The 25,272-nt window shown below is 38.3% G+C and overlaps 1 protein-coding gene across 1 annotated transcript; it reads left to right on the forward strand.

Annotated features, from left to right (window-relative positions):
* Positions 1-3,056: 3,056 nt before the first annotated feature.
* On the forward strand, positions 3,057-5,105 carry LOC134531327 (protein hunchback). The gene is made up of 2 exons (XM_063367022.1): positions 3,057-3,073; positions 3,470-5,105. Exons 1-2 carry the CDS (start codon positions 3,057-3,059, stop codon positions 4,836-4,838), a joined length of 1,386 nt encoding a protein of 461 aa, XP_063223092.1. The 3' UTR covers positions 4,839-5,105.
* Positions 5,106-25,272: the final 20,167 nt, after the last annotated feature.

Below are 25,272 nucleotides of genomic sequence, written 5' to 3' on the forward strand. Positions count from 1 at the left end.
CCAGTCCGCAGCACGCCGGCCTGCCGCAGCAGGGGGACCGCAGTCCGCACTCCTCCGGGTCGGGCTCCGACGGCGACGCGGGGCGCGCGCACTGCCCCTTCTGCGAGTTCTCCAGCTCGTCCAGGTGCGCGTCTCCCTCCCTCCCACCCTCCAGCCGTGGTACCAGCAGAGCGACTTCGTCTATGTGCCCAGGGTTTTCCCTCTGTCTATGGAGGTTTTACCTGGGCCCAACTTATCTAGTTTTAGTCTAGAATTAAGAGTGAGGGGTGTTAGTCATGGCGAAAACGTCTGCTATGGCTGGCCAATCCCCTCCTAGCACATGATGCACGTGACCTTTTATGCATGGTTAAAAACCCGCATGTTTAGAGCGTATAGGGCTTGCCCTGAGACGCACTTAGAGTCTTCCCTACCTAGACCCCTCCCTTACACACTTAGTTTTAACTTAGGTTAGGAAAAAAAAATGTCTCTGTGGGACACTTGGAGCGGTCACCCTATCATTGTATGGTTGCACATTAAAGACAAAGGCTCACTGCACTTCTCTATGCATTTCACGGCACTGTGCTTAGAATTTTCCATACCGAAAAACGTCCGTGAAAACACCCGCTTTAGCCTTGTCCACTGCCCAAAAAGTACACGTTCTAGAGGTAACTTATCAAACAAAACTTGTATACGCGGTTTATGAATGGAACGTTAACACCTGAAACTCTGCAAGCCGTTCGGCGTCCTGGTCAGGCGGCCCCGCACTTGTGTGCAGGGCCTCAGAAAAGGACAAAGCGATTTGAAAACTGCTCAACGTATCCGAGTGGGGCCTGTTTACGAAAACCATTCAAGAATTCTCTAAGGGTGGATGGGTAGTTCTGTTTCCGGATTGCGTTTTTAAACTGTATTTTTAGAAAAGTGATGATGGCTAAAACTTGTGTTTGCCGAACAATTTTCAGGCATGAAACACCCGGTGCATATTTTTGAAAGCACTCAAGGTACTTCACTACAACTTTATCTCCATCTATGCTCGACCAGAAGACAGTGCTTAGAGACGATACCACACTAGAAGCAACAGTGAGGGCCCCACTTACCATTCATACACGACGCGAGCATTTAGTCTGATAGTAGTTGACTTCCAAGGCGCGCACAACCAGACGCGGCACGAAGCCACAAAACTGTCGCGATCAGACAACGTGAGGCGACAACATCGAATGACTGCCCCAAATTCGTCGCGAGCAGACTGTTCTGGCTGCAGTGTTCTGCGCATGCGCGAGTGTATAAATTTAGTCAACAAGGCCTTCCGTGGTGTGTTTATAGCTGACTAGTTACACGTAAAGGATTTTAATTATTATTTTCTTCAGTATGAGGCCGGATGCATTGATTAATATGTTTAAAATACAGGAAATACCTTTTTTTATACAATCCATCTTTGCAGAAGTATCAGGATACCAATTTAATTTCAAGAATGTGGAAAGAAATAACGTAACGAAAATACGGTAGGCGGTCGTGAGGCATCGTGTGGTGTCGCGTCGCGTCTGATTCTGTGTGCGCCCAGCCTAACTCATCGCTTCCCATCATCTTTAACAAACTCTCGACGTTAAGCTGCAATTCATCCATCCAAAAGATGTGTAGAAAAACACGGTCTTAAGACAGACTGGATAGGTGACGCAGCTGAAACTGCTCTTTCGGAGATCAGAACACACACCACCGAATCTTATTCACTTATTTCCCGCCCCTTTCTCCAAAATTATAGTAACCAAACAAACTTAGTGCGTGTTCGAGCCCAGAGAGATTCCCTTTTAATTAAAACTTTTTTGAATACAATGTCAATCATGGGCGTAGATAACCCCCCCCCCTTTTTTTTTTTCTTCAGGAATTAAGAAGCCCCTCCCTAGCTCGCTCTTGAAAAATCGATGCTGTGAAATGGGGTTGATATACATAAACCTAAAAACTATGTTGTATGAAAAAATGTCTGTATGTTTTCAAGTTTTCTGCTTATTGCATGCATATAAGCCAAAATATGGGCTTTATAGAACATAGAAGCACCCTATTCAGAGATCACTTGGATAAAACCCACGCGAAAAATTCTCGGGCCGCGCGGGCCCCCCTCGCGAATCCTACAGACTTGCTTCCCTGGTGTCAGCTAGACTCAGTTTCACCACTGCGGCAGCCCCGAATAACCTGCATTCCCAACATAGGAGGCAATGGGCTGAGCAGTTGGCTAGCACGTAGTTCGATGCCCGATGACGCATTCGTATCAGTATACCAGTTTTCACTATGGCAGCCCGCGGCATACTTTGTTGCGGCATTAACTGAATAAGCAACAAGTCTGAGCACATTATTTACCAGAGAGCACATACCGAGCTGCGATGAAAAACTTAGTGCAATATCCCTCGGAGAGTGGTATTGGATGTTAGGTTGAAGTTTCAGATGTCCGTTGTCCTCTAGCATGGAATGTTTGGTTTCTGGTCTAGAGCAGTATTCTCTGGAAGGTTTCCTGCATGTGGTTATACTTCTTGTAACAAAGTCACAAGTGTTGTGTTAAAGACCAAAAAATGCAATTTGTGTACCAATAACATCTTCATGTCGTCTTAATAAAAGTCAACAACATTTAACTAAAAAATATGCATAAAAATAATAATGTTCACTGGCTTTCATGGCCATTGTCTGAGTAGCTTGGCTTCTGGGTTGTAGCCGCGTCCTTGGTGAATAATTCATCGACGTTTCGGTCGACATTGTAGTCGCCATCATCATTCAGGTAACTGCTCCCTGATGATGGCTACTGCAATGCCAACTGAAACGTCGATGAATTATTTGCAAAGGACGCGGCTAGAACCCAGAAGCCAAGCTACTTCACGCATAAAAATAGTTTGCAGAACTAATGATTGAGGTAAGCCTGAGAACTTTAATAATGTAAGAACGGTTGGTGATACTATTAATATAATACAACTAACCTAACTTTTACAAAAGCATAAATAAAATAATCCAAGACTCGGGGTCTATGAATAGTAGGTTTCCCGTGAGTGAAGTGTTGTTTGATAGGTCTATTCATTGGTAGGTCCGGTGCCTGGGCCATGGTTGAGATGCCTAGGTATTTTCCGCCATCGTGGTTTGTGACGTAACGGCGGCCATTTTGGTGTCAGAATTTCCAATTTTCCTCAGAAACGACTTAATTTCCAGTTTGAAGGAAAAAATTCTCTTTTCTAGGGAAAATTTATCATTTTTCCCTTAAAAAATAAACGGAGGCTTAATTTTTTTTTATCAAAGAGTCTTAATTTTCCTTACTGAAGCTTGCATTCAGTCAAACTGCAAAATCTCAAGCCTCTGGGTCATGACCTTGACTTTGACCATCGGCTTGAAAATCTCTAAATTTTAACTGAAAAATAAAAAAATATATATGTACAAATTATTTAATTTCCAATAGGTATAGAATTGGTTGCTGGACCGCGGGAGCAGGAGTGGACGGGCGAGTGGCGCGTGGTTGCAGGGCGGAGTTCGAGCAGCACGTGGGCGAGCACTACAGCCACAAGTGCACGCTGTGCGACTTCTCCGACAAGGACGTGGAGCGGCTGCGCGCGCACCTCAGGGACGAGCACGACCAGTACCTCATGTCGCCCGAGGGCAGCGGCGACGGCGACGGCGCCATGGAGGCGGACGACGACGAGCCCGGGGTGCGCGTGCCGCGCGTCAACTCCCAGGGCAAGGTGAAGACCTTCCGCTGCAAGCAGTGCGCCTTCGTGTCCGTCACCAAGGTGGACTTCTGGGAGCACTCGCGCAGCCACATCAAGGCCGACAAGCTGCTCACCTGCCCCAAGTGCCCCTTCGTCACCGAGTACAAGCACCACCTCGAGTACCACCTGCGCAACCACTTCAACTCCAAGCCCTTCAAGTGCAGCCAGTGCGCCTACTCGTGCGTCAACAAGTCCATGCTCAACTCGCACCTCAAGTCGCACTCGGACGTGTACCAGTACCGCTGCGCCGACTGCAGCTACGCCACCAAGTACTGCCACAGCCTGAAGCTGCACCTCAGGAAGTACTCGCACCAGCCGGCCATGGTGCTGAACCCGGACGGCACGCCCAACCCGGAGCCCATCATAGACGTGTACGGCACGCGGCGCGGGCCCAAGCAGCGGGGGCGCGGCGCGGACAAGCAGGCGGAGGCCGTGTTCCCGCCGGCGCCGTGCCTGCCCGTCTTCCCGCAGCACTACGGCGCGATGCCCTCGGCCTTCGCGTACGGCGGCGTCTTCCTCGCCGGCGGCGCGGGGCTGCCCGTCGTGCCAGGCCTGCAGGAGGACGCGCCGGTCGCCTGCCTCGACAAGATGCTGCTCACGCACTTCAACAACAACAACAACAACAACAACAACAACAACGCCGACGAGCTGGAGAGACACGAGGCGCGGCAGGAGCCCGACAAGCAGCCGGGGGCGCCGCTCGACCTCAGCATGTCCGTGGCTGTGGCGCCCGGGCCCCCCGCGTGCGCCCCGAACAACCACACCACCTCGCCCAAGAGCCGGCGCAAGGGCAAGGCCTTCAAGCTGGAGCGCATCGCCATGAAGCTGCAGCACCGGCGGCAGTCTGACGACGAGGACTCCGCGCCGCGGAGCGCCGGCGGCTGTGACGTCCGCGCCGACACCACGTCCAGCCCGCAGCAGGAGGAGCAGCAGCAGCCCGCCCCGGAGAGCGCCGAGACGTACGACTGCTCGTACTGCGACATAACGTTCAAGGACGTCGTCATGTACACGGTGCACATGGGCTACCACGGCTACCGGGACCCCTTCAAGTGCAACATGTGCGGCCAGCAGACCGCCGACAAGGTGGCCTTCTTCCTGCACATCGCTCGCTCGTCACACTCCTAGCCAGCACTCCGCCCGCCCGCCGTTGGCATTCGTCCGTGCGACGAAGCTACGTCGCCTGTTGTTTTTTTTTTTTTTTTTTTTTTTTACCGTGCTGTACACATGACGGCAGTGGATTGTACTGCGAACCTTTTTTTTAAAATATATTTTTCTAGTCACTGAAATACGTTTTAGAACATTATTGTATCGAGTTGAATAATATAGTTGTATGTGTAAAGTATTACCTGATATTACAATTTTTTTTAAGGAGAGTGCAATCAATTTAGACTGATAATATGAAAGACTGTATTTTTATAAACTTATGTATTCTTTTTTTTTTTTGTAGCATGTAGAAGAGACAATGTGTACGCATATATTCGTGTCAATAATAATTAAATATAAATATCAAATAAATCAAAAACATTTGAATAAGATCGTTTAAGGTTTTTTTTTAATACCTAGTTGATTTGAGTAAAATACTTTTGATTAGTTCCATTATACTAGCATGATATATGCCAATTAATAGTTTCATCTAAATATGCTAACAAAGTCAAGAATTTCTTATAATTAAAATGTTTAAATTTTTTTTCACCAAATAGGTTCTAAAACACAATATTTGGCTCTAGTAGGATTACATAACGATGGATTAAAGTTTTTACATCATATACGATGCTGGTCAATATTATATATGATTGTGTGGCTATTTCACTTAACCAAAGAGTAGTAAGATTTTTAATTTATCATTGGCTATAACATGCATTTTTCTAATTATACATGTTGACATTTATGAAGCATCTATAAACAAAGCTTGTAAGAGATTCCACAAAATTTTAATATTTTAATTTAATTGCCCTTCTATGGTTGAGTATACTAGCATTTGCACATATATGTGAACACTTTGTATAGAATTACGTTTAAAATAAGGTTTAACATGACTGAGAAATGTACAACAAAAACTTCATACTGTGAATACATACAAGAAGTCGTATGTATTAATCAACATTAATTATCAACATCGTATTCAGTAAACGGGTACTGAGTTGAACTGTCATGTCAGTGTGACTAAGATAAGACAGATTTGTGAGAAACTTACTGAAACTATTTACACAATTTTTTTGTTTATTAAAATACCTTGTAGAGAATGAATGTGGCATTAACGAACGCATATTTTCTTTGTATTATTACATTCCAGTGATATATGGCAAATTTTATTTGGTAGATTTAGAAGAAACACTACCCATTGTAGCCGTTACCATGGTGCGACTTCCGGAAAATGTTTATATAGTTTTTATTTCCATGGTCCTTAGATTCCAAAAAACGTTGGAAATTCCAAAGGTTATATATAATCACATTTTTACTGACACGATAACTGCCGTAATTTTTCACAAAGCCTTTACAAACTGATACATAAAATATAATCATTGAAATATCTCGGTCAAGTTCGTTAATGGTCAATATCCGACCAAGTGGTAGAAATGGGAAAGGTTTAAAATAAAAAAAATAAAAACACCGCACCCCCATAATATGATGACCATCACATCCGTTCTTACGTATTGTAACTTTGAAGGGGTATTACCAAAACCATTTTTCTAAATACATTTTTGATACGACCAACTAACCATGACTGCAAGGGGTGGAAGCAACAAGGTAGGGAGGAGAACAAAATAAATAACTCCCTTAGTAAGCACACTATCGAATCCGTTCAATTTTTTTGTAAATGGTATAATTTTTATCTAAAACATTTGACTAGAACAATCTTTGGTGAAACGAACCGTTGCAGAAATGGGATGAAAACAAACAGGGGTATAATTAAAAACATTCATAAATCGTAGTCCTATAAGAAATACATTCCACCTGACTCGGACATTTTCATCTATTATTATCTAAAACATTTGTCTGAAACAATTTTTGATACAACTAACTATTGCTGCAGAGGGTAGATAAGGATGAGTTAGATTACAAAAAATAAATTCATACTTAGTAATCACACCATAAAATCCGTTCAATTTGTCTGTAAATCTTACAAATTTTATCTAAAACTAACTGAATTTTTTTTGATAATTTGAGCCATTGCTGCAGGGGGTGGAAATAAACTGAGATAGAATTAAAAATAAATTAATAATTTCCCAACTGTGTAAACTATCAAATTCGTTCTTGTTTATTACAAAACCATGAATTATTATCTACAATTTTCGTCTGAAATAATTTTTGTAAGACCTAGTATTACTGCAAGAGGTGGAATAAACAGGGGTTAAAACACAAAAAAAAAATCATAACTCCGTTAGTAGGCACACTATTAAATCCGTTCTAATTGTTTGCATAGCCTACAGACATTACTTAAAACTTTTGTGTGAAACAATTTGTGTTACAATCAACCACTGCAGTGGGTATGTAAAAAGGGGTTAAAATAAGAAAATAATTTCATAACTCTCTTAGTAAGCACACCATAAAATCAATTCTAATTGTCTGTAAATCTTATAATTTTTATCTAAAATTTTGTTTGAAACAATTTTTGATAATACAAACAATTATTGCAAGGAGTCAAATAAACCTGGGGTTGGAATAAGAAAATGAATAAAACTCACTGCCATGTTCGCTATCGAACACATTCTTATTTTTGTTAAACTTTCTGATTATGGTCTAAAACTTTAATTAAATTAATTTTTATCTAACCAACCATTATGCAAAGGGTGGAAATAACAAGGTTTTAAGTATTCTATTGAATCCGTTATCATTTATTGTATAAATCTTAAACTTTAACTAAAACAATGGCTGGAATAATTTTTGTAAGAGGAATTAGTACCGTATAAACAGGAGTGGAAATGAAAAGAAAAACAAAAATTTCTTATTATCAAATCCATTCAAATTTATTTTAAACCATGTTATTATTACCTAAAGCTTGGTGCAAAGCAAATTTTTATACGAGCAAGTTATTCGTGCAAGGGATGAAAAATAGTTTTGGAAGGTCAAAAAAATTGAATAATATCTTATTTAGCATAATATGAAATTCGTTCTAAGCTATGCAATGTTGGATGCATTGAGTTAAACACATTAATAATATTTTCACTGCATGGAAAGTGATAGAATGTTTGATCGATCATTTTTTATTATTGGAGAACATAAAATATGTTGTGTACATTAAGTTCTTAAAATTTTCTAGAATTTTATAGAAGTTTCTAAAATATTTCCAAAAGAAACAGATGATTCGTAATCTTCAAACGTCTGTAGGCTGTGTTTGTTGAAAGGGCTTTTTTGAATTGGACAGTTAACTTTCAGTGCAAGAGTGGTCAAAAAAATTCTTATAACTATGTAAATATTCACCTTCAGAGTGTGAAACTTGATCTACAAACATCCACATGTGTTTCATGAAAACTTCTATTAGGCAGAGTAATCGTTAAGTATCGCTCATGCGTAATGTACTAGAAATTATTCTTTATTCAAGCGCCTACTTACTTAACTTGTTATTTTAGTTGTAAATATATTTTCGAATGTGATTTGGCGAAATTCAAATTGTATTCAACAATGCGTTTTTGACCCTCATTTCATTGTGCTAGCTATAAATTCTATACACTGAAAATCTTTTGGTGATGTTCCAAACTCTTGAAAAAATATATCATGAATCCATTATCTCACTCATACATTTGCTTAGGAAATTTTTTAAATAGGAAATTTATAAATTTATATTGTACATTTTTCATTGAATCCATGATTTAATAACTTTCATTAATGTTTAAGTAATAGTTGTTCAATAACACTTTACACCAAAATGATTTACTAGATTTGAATTAGACTACTGGTTTGAACTCCTTACTTCGAGGAAATAATAACTTATCTTAAGCTATATATATATATATTATATATACACCAAACGAGATAAATATTTTTGGTGACTTATTAAAGTAAGGAGAGAAACTACACTGGCACAAATAATTTTTTGACCTAACAAATTTATTTTTTATGTTTTAACGAACATGAAATAAATTTTCCTGTCAGCAAGTTATACTTATAAAAATATATTTTTACTTAAATGATACAGTATTTTTTATGACTATCTTATTAAAAATAATATTTTGTTCATCCAAACAAATATCAACAAATGTCTAGCGTGAAACATTCTCACTCAACAAAATAAAGATACAACCAGGACTTGGGTAATTAAGTGTTGATGCACGTTTATAAATTTCTTGAGATTCGCTTAAATGTAATATTTTCAAGTTTGTAAGATAAATTTGCTCTTGGTAAATGAGTAATAATATGTGATGAATATTTTTTTTGCAATGTTTGCTACATTTTGTTGACATCAATATGAAATAGAACTGGTATTATGTCGTATCAAGTTATATGTTAAATGTTTTTTTATCTCTTATAATGGAGATGTATGTATTTAGGATTTCGCATATCGAAGTGTGGACCAAATAAGGAAACTTATGAATTTTTTTTTAATTTTTTTATTTCCTTTCTGCGCATTAAAATCAAGTTTTAGACTAAGCTATAAACTTGGAGTGAATGGTTCACTTTTTGTAAGAACCAAAGTTGAAGTTCACTTTTATACTGTCCAAGTATTTTTGTACATAAAAATAAAATATTTACACTTGAGCATTGTGTAGTTCTTTGAATGATTCTTGCAAGGGGGAAGATATAACTTTTTTTTATTCATCCCATTGCTGGTTACTTTCTTTGTTAAAGATAACCTTAATAGTGGACAAAAAAGATGAATACAGTATGCATACACACAGATTACAAGCCAATTTGACATCGTCTGATGCAAAAATTTAAATGCATAGACTGAACACAGAATTCTGTGGAAAGAATAAGTCACAAAATGTCACGGCACAGACTAACAAAGTAGCCTGACAACGACGAGACAGTTGAAACAAGAAAAGTAAATACACAAATACCGAGCTTGAGCAGCACAATGGCAACACAAAACCGCGCAGGTGAACACAGCGTGTGACTAGAACAATTATTTTGGCAATGCAATGACAGCAGCACATACGAACATAGTAGGCTACCAAAGACATTACAGTTGCGACGTTTCAAGAAATGTTATCTGTTCCCGTCATCAGGCACAAACATTGAAGTTTAAATTAACTTCACATATTACACAAACAAAGAGATAAAATAGCCCACTAAAACATAATATTTAAAAATATATGTTATAAGTACATCATATGTAGTATACATACTTAAGAGCTTTTATTATTGTCTTACCTACTCATCAAATTTCAGCCTCTACAAATCAGTTATTCACAAATATTTGCTTTTAGACTATTCGTCTTTAAACTTCAACTACAAAAGTACAATTCTGATTATTTTTATTTTTTATACAGTAACATTTTTTCACCTCTTATCATCCCATTAATTTATCTTTTTTTTTCGTTATTGAGATTTATCTATGAAATACAGTATAACTAGCAGGGACGTATGTCCCAAAATCATTGTAAATTAAAAAGAAATAGTGCGTTTTTTTAAGGCTAAAAAATGAAACAATATTTTTCTGTAGACTGTTTGTCGAGTTAAACCTACGGGAAAATCTAACTAATTACAACATTTTTTGGGCTGGATTATTAGGTTATTTCTTCGAATGTGAACTCACAACAATTATCTTAGTGTAGCCAGAATCTTAATTTGTTGTGTTCACAGCAAACACACTCTTCTCCCTTCCCTACTTACAATGGATAACAGAACTAGGAATTCAGAAGATGAAGTAGTGGTTTTTTTTAAGATCTATTTGTCTACATCACGGTCGTAAAGATAATTCTGGCAACTTCCTAACCTTTGCTTTGGCGTCTCCCGTCGGCTTAGTGAAGCTCACGGCTGTAGTAGTAGTGGAACCCATCAATAACATTGGGGTAATGGGAGCTTCGTATAAAATGTGATCTTAAATCTAATACCGCTTAAATATATTTTTTTTATTTTTTCCCAAATTACTTGGGTGCTTGGTAAATGCCTAATCTGTACCAATGCCTTAAAATGATTCTGAATTTGTTAATTTGAAAAAAAAAATTTCTAGGAATATGTTTAATATTATTGTTAAGTTTGGGGCGTGGTTCAGTAGTCAAACGCATGGCTTGGCAATCTTCCGGCAAAGGTTCGATACGCAGTGGTATTGTTATTTTTTTCTTTCAGAATATTACTCTGATAATAAATACTAACGTCAGATATCTTAAATTTTCTAACGGAATACCAATTAATATATTTCTTAAGTGAGACTGGCCTGCAGTTGCATACCTCGCCTTCAGAGTAATATTATAATATTATGTATTTCTAATGAAAGAAGAGAGCAACGCACGCTTCATATCAGGTATCTTAAATTTCCTACCACAAATGGCTATTCTTTAGGACAGAGTTACTTTGAAAATAAATTAATTTCACGTAAATTTTCCGTCATCCTTTTAGTTTGTATTTTTGTGAGCTCAGTGCTTCAAGATTTTGTGTCAACATTTGGGATTTTTTTTCATTCCCTGATGCTAAAAGTCTATTAAGAATTAATATATCCCTGCAGGACTGACTTCTACGTTCCACTTCTTCCTCATATGTTCTTGATCAGCCAGAAGATTTTATTTTCTCGACGTACCACGTTCTCTGAACTATTTCAGTCACCGAGACTATAGCTCGGTCATTTGGATGATTTTCCCCGTGGATTCGAACGTCGCGTTGCCACTTCCGTTGCACTGCGACGACCAATTCCAGCTCGGTACTGAGCCTCCTGTAGGATGGTCCACTGAGATCCTGCCTCGCGGAAGTGAGCAGAGCAGTCTCGCAGCCGCACTGCCGCTCCCCGCACAGCCTCTCCCTCTGCGTCACCAGCCGCAGGGAAACTACTCTTTCCTGCCACCATACAGTCAAACAACGAGCATACAGCACCCCAAGTGAAGATAGCTCCAGCAACTGCAACTGGAACTGTGAACAAGAGTCGGGGAAAAACGTGGCAGGAGATTGAATAACGTCTAAACATCAACAGAGCTAAAAATTGAGCCTTTATTGAAGTGTGCTAAGCAATATCTTAAACTTCAAAATTTTCTGAACATTTTTAAGACACCAGACTCTTATAGCCAATAGATGCTTAGTTAAGAATTTTAGAATTCGGGCATTCATTCCCAATGATACTGTATTTAAAATTTGGCTGGTCTGCATAAACTAATATGTTTCTTAAGTGGAACTGGCCTGCAGTGGCATACCTCGCCGTCAGAGAAAAAAACTACAGCAATGCACACTAAAAGGATACATAGGCCTAATCTAAGCTGTGGTTCACAATCAAAATTTATGAGCTGAAAAACACGTGACACACTCTCTAACTGCACAGTTAGTAATAAACTGCTAAAAATTTAAAAATGAATTATTTTCCCACAAAAAACTTATAAAGATATAATATTTTTGCATTAACATTACATGTAAATCAAAAAGAAAACCACATCAAAATACAAAACTTTTCACCATGATACATGAAAAATATAGTATGCATCATTTTTTCAAAAAGTCACCTTTATTTGTCATTTCAATGCAAAATACTAATAAAAATACCGAAAAAGATACACGAATGCAGCTAGAATTGTTAGCATACAAGCCTTTAGCAATTTAAAAATAATAATGACCTAATCATTTAAATGAAAATTTTTGAAATATTCCAGCAGTACTTAAAATTTCTTTGAAAATATTCAGCTCAAATTCTATGAAAAACAACCACAAACAAAGCTAGTTTATGAACACACACACACTCTCTCTGTTTCTGCAACTTCTCAATAGAAACAGGATGAGTGGAATGAAATGAATGCTTTACATCTTGTATACTTAGAGGTCATTCAAGATGAGGGGTTATGGCATGAGAATGGAGCATTGAATGAATAGGGGAAATGGGAGTAGCTAAAGAACTTCCACCAGCTCATGCAACGTATGCCACTTCACACTTGCAATCAATCCGTTCCTGTCCCCTCCCTTGGGACACTAAACCCAGCCGGCCTGGGTGGGAGGCAAGTGATCTGACCGCTCAGCCACCGTCACACAATAGTAAGTATTCTTATTTCAAGTATCATCTGAGATTTACAATCGAAATGTTCACGATTCATAATATAACATAATAACATAGCCACATGTTATACTTATTCCTATAAAAAAACATTTGATGAAACCTAAATGAATACCACTCGTGGACACTTCTAGCCAATTAGCTTCAGCCATGCTGCTGCAACTTCATTAAAAAAAAAGTGGCACTAAATATCATAACCAATAGAAACATAAAAATACTTCAAAAATGATAAAAAAAATACACCGTTTTTATAATTCTAAAAACCTTGGAATAGTTAAGCAGGGAAATAAAAAAAAATTAAGTGAAATAATTTTTTTTGCATATTGTTATTACCATAAGTACACATGGCCATGACCATTTTTACTTAAGTTATGAGAGTATATTTTCCATCTTGTCTGCAATCGACTAGAATCCTGGTCTTAACAATTATTTATGGATCTGTTTATAATATGTGCGATGCAAAACACTACCACGTTACCTATTACTTGAGTATAAACGCTAATTAATCTGTTTTTCTTAAAACGCAAGGTTCGGTATGATATACTGTAAGTAATAATTAGAAAATTAAAGGCCCCACTAACTGTGGATGACATCTCAGGAAGCACACCCATGTGTTTAAGGTAAGTGGTATGTTTCCCACCCCCACACTGGGTCAGTGGCCTTGCATTGTTCCTAACCCATTAGGAGTTTGAAGATGCCATCAACTTAAGCTTCTATGACCAACCATGTAATGTACATAATGCTTAATAGTGGGCCTACTTTTATTTTTCCTGTGTGAACATAATCAGTAAATACTAAATACTAATACTAAAATACTAAATGTATACAATGATGCTGTGGGGCAGACAACAACTTAGACACAAGAAAGGGGCGTGAGGTGTCAAAACAAGTTTCTTCAACCTTAATATAAGGAAAATACAAAACAAGCAAATTCAAATGGCGTTTGCAAGATACTGTGAACAACCAATACAAAATATTTAAGTATCATAAAATTTAAACTATTGATAACAGGGACATCATTCAACCTTTTCAGAATATGTCAACTGCGGGTAAAGCATTATTGATAAAACAAAAGCTCAGTTATTTTTACATACTTGGCTTTCAAGGGCATGTAACCCAATATACCTAATAGACTGTCAAGAAAACATCAATTGATATTTATACAATTTAACAGCCCGGGGAAATAAGAATAAAACAAGGACATAAAATACAAAAGGCATTATCATTACTATGCGTCTCTACTTCAAGTTACGTGCCAGATTATTCAATATTAAGGAATACAAAATCTCTGCTAGCCTTCATAATAATTTACCATAACTAAAATAGTAATAAAACATATTGAAAATATGGTAACTTATGAATGACATATATTTAACGGAGACCAACTATGTAGTTAACACCGTCCCGCAACCTGGACGCTCATACCGAATAGTAACTCGCCTTGTGAATATTCGTTGGGCGGACGAGGTGTCCGTGCAAGTGTCTTGACAACTGCAGTAGTTGGCACCAACGCGAGTCCACGACCCGCGCTGCAGAGGCTCGGGGCGTAGTCCCAGAACTCGCCGTCCACTCGTTCCGCGCAGCTCCACTCGCCGCAGAAACGTCTTCCTCGTCTCGCTACCCTCGTGACGAGTCCCGCCATCGCCCCCCTACACCGCGGCCTCTTCTCTCATAAAAATAAACTAATTCAAGCAAAGTTTCTGCATGGCGAACCAACAGTTTTATCTCAAAGAGCAACACTCGTTCGCTGTATTATATTGTAGAGTACGACTATTAAAATGCATACAACACAACTCCGTACGCTTGAAACAGTCAGTAGCAGTCAGGGGAATATGTCACAACATCGGGATGACAGCTCCAACACCAGCACTCCCTATGCCACGCCACGCCAGCCCACTTAGTCCAAGCCAACGCCTTCCCGAGTTCCCCTCGTTTACTCGTCACACGAGTCATCTCAACTACTCGCCCAGTTTAATCATCATGTTTAATTAGTTTAATTACGATTTTTAATACGCAAGTGTTTCACCTTAGTTCTCAGCGTTTCGCTTACACGCAACACGGGCTAAAAGCATTCAATGTTCAGATAACATTTGGTAGAGACAAAATTGTAAGTTCAATTCCAGCACGAGCAAGCAGTAATCAGAATGCCAAAAGTGAATTATCTTGTTTCAAAATAAGCGTTGCAAAAATTACTGAAGTCCGGTGTGCATTTTTCTTTTAGTCACACCACGATATGCAGTGAAAAATCTTTGCGTATAGTTCGACGAAATCTCTTTGCAAGCACTGGCACGCTTAAGTTCATTAAATCATTAAAATTTTCTCAAAACACATAACGCATTGCCTTGCCTTTAATGTCTCGGAGTGGAAGGTAGCTTCAATAATTAATACTGTATGCTTAAGTCCCAATAAAGTGTGTGTTCGAGCGCCACAGAACCACATATAATTTGGTCGAGCTATAACTAAAACGCTGCAACAGTTACACGCAACTAGGAGCTAGGTGACGCACATGCAGAAGCGAAAAGAAACTTTGCATTCCGAAAGGGTACACTGTTCACTGTGTGACAAGTACGTTCAGATCATAAATGTTCCACACAGCTACTGACCACAAGAATTTATATGAGCAGCCAAACTTGAAAAACTATTGTGTTTAATTTAGAAAAGGCTTTCTGGCGTTAAACTTTGTGAACATTTCTGCATAAATAGTAAGTTCAATCGATGACCAGCCCAATTCACGGCAAATGTGTCTTACTTGTCAACCCGCTGACAACTGCCCAGGCTCGATGTCCCAACTCGCCACGTAGTTAGGAGCCCCGAGGTGGTCGTAAGGAAAGCCTTTACTCAGGTGCGACAAGCACCGAATCCTGCTCGGCCGGAACAAAAAAAAAAGGAACATAAAAGAGTTGCAACTCAATGCTATAACTTACGCTCTTATTTTCTTTGGAAGAAATCAGCTAACTGTGCTGTATTTAACGGCAACCAACAATTTAAAGGCCGTTAACTTTTCGAAAGAAAATGTTGGCTGTCTTGATATTTTTTGGTCGTTTGTTGCTGGGAATATTCACTATAAATGTTTCAGATTACACAGGCAAACAATAGTTTTGGTTTCGGGGTGTTTGCAGCTGATTTCATATGAATTTGGTGCCCAGAATTCAAATATGGCATTAGTGTTTCCCTAGGAGGTCAAATTTCTAAGATATAACGTTTAAGTGAAATGTACGTTTTACGTTATTTTAGGTGTAAATCCATAAATCAAATCTAAAAATTATAAATTAAATTCTTATTAAAACAAAAATATTATTATGTTATACAAATAATATTAGTATATACTAGTATTATATTCAAAGATAGTACCAAGTCATCGATGGAACCAACTAGTCACTCAACACTTCGGAAGATTCTTTTTCGTGAATTTCTTGAATATATTTTGGAACAGTCCTTTCTTAAACTCCAGCAATAATCTTCCATCATGTACGTATCCCATCTTCCTTGATAGCGGTCCTCCATAATTTTAATATCATGGTGAATTATTTCACTTTGCTCCTCACTGTTGTCTCCTAAATTTTCAGGAAAACGGTCCAGGTGGCTGTGTAAATTAAATACTCATGTTGCACCCAAAGAATTTGAAATTTTTAAGCATATCGTTTACCAGTTCAACATGGTTTTCTGCTTTTCGTTGGCCCAGAAAATTTCCAACAACTTCAATAATGAAGTCCAGGATTTTCGCTCAGCCTCGTTCATGGAATTTACGAAGGCTCGGTCCTTAATAACTTATCTGAAAAAGTAGAGCCGATAGGAAAAAAAGAAATTAATTTCATATTTAGATTCAGCGCCCCAAATATAGCTAAAATCAATTCCAAAATCCTAGGCACCATTTTTTTTGTTGGCCTGTGTTATCTATTTACCTATAAGATACAACCAAAATACAATGTTAAAGTGCCTTATCTCTTTTTTTTTTCCAAAACTTAAAAAAATGAATAGCCGCAAAGTATTAGTGTTGAAAATCATAACTTTAGTTTCAAATGCAAAAAACACACACACACGAACACACGTCTGCACATGTGCACATGGCAGCCGTGCTTATTTCATTGTTACCAAGATAATTCAACATTGTCAAAAATTAATTTCCAAAGAATAATATTTTGTAGTTGTACTCAATACGCCGCTTCGTTTATACACCATTCCATAAAATCTGAACTAAGAATGTTTGTAAAATTACTTTTTTATTTGTCAATACGTTTAAGAAATTTCTATGTTTTCTTAATATTTAAAACTTAGTTTTTGGTGTTGGCATTTATCAACCGCACAGATTCGTAGTGGCCATATTCCGTCTATTCAGTTGCGCCCCCTGCAGGGACTCTTCTCGTCGCCGGGAATCCATCTTTTCACAGACGAGATAGCCATACGCCCGATCGTGCATCTTCGGTTTTTTTTTTATTCATTGTAAATAAATATGGCGGTGTTGATAAAAGGATACTAATGGTCAATTAGGTTAGGTTAGCTACATTATAAATACTTTAAAACATTGTGGACGGTTGATTAGGTTAGGATAGCTACATTAAAGATACGGAAAAACATAAACTTCGGGGAACTTCGGGTTTTGGCTCTCTCGTCTGTGAAAAGAAGGCTTCCCGCTGGCCGCCCAGCTGGCACGAGCGCGACGGTGGCGCGACACGGTGCCCGGGCAACAAAACAAGGAGGCGCGGTAATTATGGGACGCAGGCGAATAAACTTAAATAGTCAGAATTCACGACAATCCAGGGGAAGGATAGCAACAAAAAAAAAGATTAAGATACAAAATGCGTGCTAATGAATACAATTCAAGTCAATTATGTCATTTAACAGTTTAGGAAATTGTTGAGGCATATTTGACGCCTCAATTTCACTTGAAAACACATCTTACAAACTAAAGGCATACAATTAAAACCACTCACATGAAAATCTCTGGATTTATTAACAATATTGAACTATAAATTTCTTTATAAAATCTTTTATATATTAATAGTATCTTGAGCTTCGGTAAGTCATATTTATATCATGGTGGTAATTATGATAATATTCTGAAACTCATGTTATCAAAACGAAGGAGAACAGAATCCACCCTTTAAGCCCAGTTTTTTTTTTGACAGAGGAAACAACTGTTTGATACTTACAAAAATTGTTTAATGTGCTTTGTAGAGGATTACTGACGAACACTGTATTCACCTTCGTGAAATATAATGACTGATGCATTTATTTAGTGTGGTTGCGCAGGTTCAAAGTTACCATACAGTTTGTGGCCCTGAACAGTTATGTAGCCTAAATAAATAATTTTTAGCTTAAAATGTAGATGAAATTGCTGTAGTTATTTAAGTTGGCAAAAATTAAAGTATAGCACAACACACTCTGGCACTGAACATGCAATGAAATCACTATTTTTACATCAGACCAAATTAATGGTTATAGGGAAAATCAATATTAAAACAAGTTATTACAGTTTTTTTAGCTCTAAAGTAAAATATTGCAAATTTTCTAAAATAGGATACTGTTTGTTCAATATTATTATTAGTTATGAACTAAAAACAGCTATCATAAACATATATAAAAGTGATACATAAAAACATAACTTGAATATGAACAAATAATAGAGTTAAAATTAAAGTTAAAATTAACTTTACATATTACATAAACAAAGGGATAAAATAGCCCACTAAAACAAAATATTTAAAAATATATGTTATAAGTACATCATATGCAGTATACATACTTCAGAACTTTTATTATTGTTTGTTACCTACTCATCAAATTTCAGGCTCTACAAATCAGTTATTCACACATATTTGCTTTTAGACTATTCGTCTTTAAACTTCAACTGCAAAAGTAAAATGAACTTCTGATTATTTTTATTTTTTATACAGTAACATTTTTTCACCTCTTATCATCCCATTAATTTATCAGGCTAAAAAAAACCACACTAATTTTTAGAGTTGGCCATGGCCTCATTCATACGAATGATAAAAAGAAGCATTTTTGTGTGTGTACAGCAATCAATTCATATTTATTATACATTATGTACAAGAAATAAAAAAAAATTTAATGGCAGGATAATTCCTTTCCATCTCGTTTACAGCAAAATAAAGACATATACATATATAAGTGTATATATATACAACCAGGGGTATACGCAAGGATACAGATATATACAACCAGGTCTGTAAGCAAGGTGACATACAAGGGCTATACACAAGGAAATATATATACAACCAAGGTTTACGCTAGAGAACAGAGATCTACAACCAAGGGTGCATGCAAGACGCAGTTATATACAACCAGGGGTGTACGCAGGGGACATATATATACAACTAGGGAGTACGCAAAGGGACATTTATATACCATTAGGGGTGTACGCAAGGGGACAGATATTTTAAACCAAGGATGTACTATAGGGGATAATATATACAACCAGGTTATACGCAAGGGGATATATTAAAAGAAGGTTGTACGTAAGGGGATATATATATATATAGACAACCAGCAATATATATAAATATATATATATATATATAAATATATATATATATAAATATATATATATATATATATATAAACCAGGAGTGTACACAAGTGGACAAATAAATTCAACCAGGGGTGTACGCATGGGGACAGATATATACAAACATGTTTGAACGCAAGGAAACAGTTATGTACAACCAGGAAATTATTAAAAGGGATATATATAAATATATATATAAACAAGGGGTGTACGAAAACGGACAGAAATATACAGCCAGGGGTGTACGAAAGGGGACCCACGTATATAAAACCAAAGGTGTACACAAGGGGACATAGATATACAACCATGGGTGTATGAAAGGGGACAGATATATAATTCCAGGGGTGTACACTCTGGGTACAGATATATACACTAGTGGTGTACGCAAAGGGACAGTTATATTTAACAAGGTGTACATAAGGGGACATATATATATACCACCAATTGTGTACGCAAGAAACAGATATATAAAACCATTGGTGTACTAAAGTGTACAGATATATATAACCATAGGTGTAAGAAAAGGGAGCGAACTATTAAAAAAGGAGTATATGCAAGGGGATATATACATATACATATACATGAGTGAATGCAAACGGACACGTATTTACAACCAGAAGTGTACGCATGGGAGCATATATATAGAACAGGGGTGTACACAGGATAAATATTTATATAACCAGGGGTATACACAAGGGGAGAGATGTATACAACAGGGGTTGTACGCATTTGGACATATATATATATATACAACCAGGAGTGTAATCAAGAGGAAAGAGATAATCATATAGAGGTGTACGCAAGCTGACAGATGTATTCAATCAGGGTTATACATTTGGGAAACGAGATATACAACTAGGTGTAAACGAAATGGGCCAGCTATAATCGACAAGGGGTGTATGCAAAGTGACAGATATATACTACCAATTGTGTATGCAAGGGGACAAAATATAAAAATAGTGTACGAAAGGGTACAGATTTATACAACCAGGGCATACGCAAAGGGACAGATATATACAACGAGAGGTGTATGTGTGTGGACTTATTTATACCACAAGGAGTGTATGCAGGGGGTGAGATGTATGCAAACAGGGTTTTACGCAAGGGGACATATAACCAGGGTTGTACACAAGTGGACAGTTATATTTAACCAGGGGTGTTCGCCAGGGGACAGACATATACAACCAGGTTGTCTGTAAGGAAATATATGTATTCAACCAGGTGTGTATGCGATAGTACATTTATATACAACCAAGTGTGTACGTAAGGGGACAGTTATATACCTACTAGTAGGAGTGTACGTCAGGGGACAGAGATAATACAAGGGCTGTAATCAAGGGAACAGTTATATTAAACCAGGGGTGTACCAAAGGGGACATACATATACCACCATGGATGTATGCAAAAGGCTACAGAAATATTCAACTATTGGTGTACGTGAGGGGTCACAATTACAACCATGGGTGTACGCAAGGAAACCGAATTATACAACCAGGAGTGTACACAAGGTGACATATATATATATAACCAGGAGTATACACAAGGGAACAGATATATACTACTAGGGGTGTACGCTAGGGAACAGAGATATATATCCAGGGGTGTACTGAAGCGGACTTTTATATTCAACCATGTGTGTACGCAAGACGCAGTTCTATACAACCAGGTGTGTACACAAGTGGATAGTTATATACAGCCAGAAGTGTACACAAGTGGATAGTTAAATACAACAGGGGTCGACTAAATGGACTTTTATATACAACCAGGGGTGTACAATGGGGACAGTTGTATACATCCAGCTGTATACGCTAGGGGACACATATACAACCAATGGTGTACGCAAGAGGACAGTTTTGTACCACTAGGGGTGTACTCATATGATGTAGATATATAACAGTGCTGTATCAAAGGGGACAGATATATACAACCATAGGTTTACGCAAGCGAGGAGGATAGGGAAATATATACCTTTCTCCCTCCGAAATCTTAAAAAAAAATATCATCACCAACAAAGGGAAAGAGTTTGAAAACAAAACGGTGGACGATCATGTATACAACATACAGCTATGGTTTAACGTAAGGTGCCAACCATATATTTGCCTGAAATGATTACAGAAAATTTGATATCAGAATTGCTTATCCAGGAATTTATCCTGTGTCTCCAGAGTCCAACTTCAGTGTTTTACCGCTGCATCATCTTAGTATTTCACAGCAGTATTGCTATCATGAATTAATAATTTTCAGTGTTCAATGTACTAGTAAAGCAAATTTGCTGGTACACGGTTTCCACTGAAAAACAAAGTGTATTCCCTGATTCGTTTAAACTGCAGCGGAGTGCAATCAGTAAATACATTTTTTTTTATTATCAGAAACAAACAATAAGTGCTGTGTACAAGCTTTGTCAAACCTAGTTCATGATTTTTTGTCACCTCCATTGTGCCACAAAAATATTTACTGAATACTTCATCAAACAGATTTAAATATACGTGGTAATTTTTGGTTACTGAAAATCGCTTGTGGTTTCTCTGATTTTCTAACAAACAATATACGATTTGAGGTACCCGCCCTCTGACGTCACGGTGTCATGTGAAACACGAGGAGAGAGATGAACTGTGGGAAACAAAGCAGTCTCTGCCTAATGCTGCGTATAGTCGCAAGGAAGCATTAATGTTTTTTTTTCCATTCAAGGGTTTAAATAATGGTACATTATTGCTACATTCCTCATCGTAAGAGTTCATGTTTTACGCCTGAAATTGCAATTTGAAGAGACGATCGCTCAAGTAAAATTATCAGCGCACGTGCTTATGTGTTATAAACAATTTTTCGCTGCAGATTACAGATAGTTGACTGCTACGTCAGTAGTATATAATAGTATTTCCTAGATCTGGGTTCTGGGTGTGGATTGAAGATTGTCGGTCCGCCATCTTGGATTTGTGACGTCACGGCGGCAAAAATTCCTCAAAAGTCCTCAAAAATGACTCAAAATGACTCAAAATTTCCCGTTTTAAGAAAAAATTTCCCGTTTTCGAGGGAAAAATTCCCGTTTCGAGGGAAAATTTCCCGTTTTATTCCTCAAAAATCCCAGCGGCTAGAAATGTCCTGATAGAGGCTTAAGCATCCTTAACTCAAGCCTCAGTTAAGCCTCTATCAGGATGTGACCTTGACCTTTGACCTTGACCCCGACGGCCATCTTGGATCCACCATCTTGGATGACGTCATTTCTTTTTCTCGAACATTCCGGCATTGCGTTATCCGCCATTTTGAATTATGACATCATCGTTGCAATTTACGTTACGGCCGCCATCTTTAAATTTATTATCCGATTTTAATGAAAAAAATTTTAAAATTATAAAAAATTAAATAATAAAATTTTTAATAAAATATTTATAAAAAACAAACATTTACGACACGGAGCTCGGAGTCCTCGGTTCGAACCCGACAGAGGCAAAAAAATTAAAAAATGACGACCGATCCTTCCCCCGCGGTGGACGCAGGCATACTGACTCCCTCCACTTTTTTTTCAAAGCATATATATATCGTCAGGTAGTATGACGTCATGTCCACCATCTTGTCCTCGTCTGCTGGAAGCCATCATCAGTGTATCGTCGGCGAGAGTGCGCTGACGCCATGTTAGTTTAATTCTTATCCGCTAGAGTGCAGTAATCATTTATTATTGCTGTGACACCCGACATATTGTCATTTGGCCGCCATCTTGAAAATCCATAATTATTTAGCTAGAAATTCGGGAAAAATTCCAAAATTCATTAAATAAATTTGTAATCTATATACTGATCGATTAGGTCGACTAAGGTCCTTGGTACGATCTAGGACGATGCAAAAAAAATTAAATATAACATCAATTTAACATAATAGTAACAGGTTCGAGGAATTAAACACCACAAGTTCTTTTACAAACATAATATTTATTACATAATTTCTATTCAACTACATGATCATTTGCGAAAGCCAGCAATCTTATAATCATTTAGTTCCGCAGCGGTGTGAAATTACTAATTCTTAGCTCCAATCGGTTTATACTAGACAGAGTCCAGCCAGAACCTTTACAGACATAGTCCACCTCTTCTTGACAGAGTTTCTGGATACCGTTTTTAACAGTTTGCTTCACATCGTTAGAACTGTAAATTACTGCAGCCGATGTCTTGAATGCACACTTCTTCACTTTGTCATCGAACGGATATGGCTTTCCATATATACAGTCCAACCACAAGTTATATTTCAAAGGTCCGTTTGTTGCTACATCATCAGTAAGCTGATTGATTATGTCCTCTCTGATATCATCAAGAAAATTACAAATGTCCTTCGACTCACCTAACGTATTTTAATAATAGTAGTCTTTCAATGTTCCACGAAATGCAGACTGCACCAAGTAGAAGCCATTATCGTTCACTTGTAATGCTCCGAACACAGTCTTAGGTTTAGTTCCATGTTCAGACGTCATACCAATCGGTTGCTGCACATCGGTTTTTTTGGTTGTACGCTTTCATGTCTCCAATCTAAAGCGAGGAGTCGAAATTTCTGCAGGTAGTTCAGCAGTAGGAGCACAGACTCCACCTTTACATTTTTTCGCATGATGTCGCAAACTGTCAATTCGAGTAAACCATTTAAGGCACTCATCACATCGAAACTTCATGCGAGAAGGATTCTTCGTGCATTTGCTCCGCTCATGTCTTCGTGCATCATGGGAAAATGCGAACGACGTATCACAGTAGCTGCAAGGATACCGTGGTGATGAAGACGATCCTTTCAGACCCGATCCAGATACTGACGTTGCCGCAGTTGCACCATCTCCAGGCATACTCTTATGAACATCAATGCATCGTTGTTGCGCCGAAACCTTTACTTTCTGCCGAACAGCAGGACCTTTGCATGCCTTCATGTGCGTTTTCATATTATCTTTTCTGGCAAACTGCTTATGACATTTCTCACAAACAAACATTTTACGATATAGGTTCTTGGCACATTCGCTCCTCTCGTGTCGCCGAGCATTGCTGTTGTTTGAGAAAATCTTGTCGCAGTAACAGCACCGATGTTCGCTAGTTGTCAAATCAGCATCCATTGAAGTCTCCATTGATGGCGAACCAGCGTTCGCCGAGTTTCCCTGTGCAGACAGCACTAGCAGCATTAAAGTCTCTTCTGCTGGCGGTACCACGTCTGTTGAAGTCTCCTCCAGTGTTGACATCGACGTTGCCAACGGGATCTGCTCCACCATCGTCGACGCTGACGTCATGGTTCCCGCAGTCGATGGTACAACCTCCATCGAGTTCGTCGTTAAAGTCGGTAAAGATGCCATCGAGTTCGCAAGAACAGGTAATTACGTGATTAATGCACCAGAAGAAACAAACTAGGTGATCCTTACACCGTCGACGTCAGTAACAAACTAAGCATCCTGTTGTCTAGAGCTCGCTTATATATACATGCACCGTATGGAACAATACGCTAGTCAAATCAAGAACCATTTACAATAATACTAGAGTCAAAACAACATTAAAAATAGAAGGACCATCAACGAACAGGCAGCACATTTGGAAGCACCGACAACGAAAAGGCAGCATATGTGGAAGCACCGACAACGAAAAGGCAGCACATTTGGAAGCACCGACAACGAAAAGGCAGCACATTTGGAAGCACCGACAACGAAATGGCAGCACATTTGGAAGCACCGACTACGAAAAGGCAGCACATTTGGAAGCACCGTCATCGAAACGGCAGCACATTTGGAAGCACCGACAACGTAAAGGCAGCACATTTGGAAGCACCGACAACGTAAAGGCAGCACATTTGGAAGCACCGACTACGAAAAGGCAGCACATTTGGAAGCACCGTCATCGAAAAGGCAGCACATTTGGAAGCATTGTCAACGTAAAGGCAGCACATTTGGAAGC

The sequence above is a fragment of the Bacillus rossius genome, chromosome 3 (assembly GCF_032445375.1).
Source record: "Bacillus rossius redtenbacheri isolate Brsri chromosome 3, Brsri_v3, whole genome shotgun sequence".
Taxonomy (NCBI): domain Eukaryota; kingdom Metazoa; phylum Arthropoda; class Insecta; order Phasmatodea; family Bacillidae; genus Bacillus; species Bacillus rossius.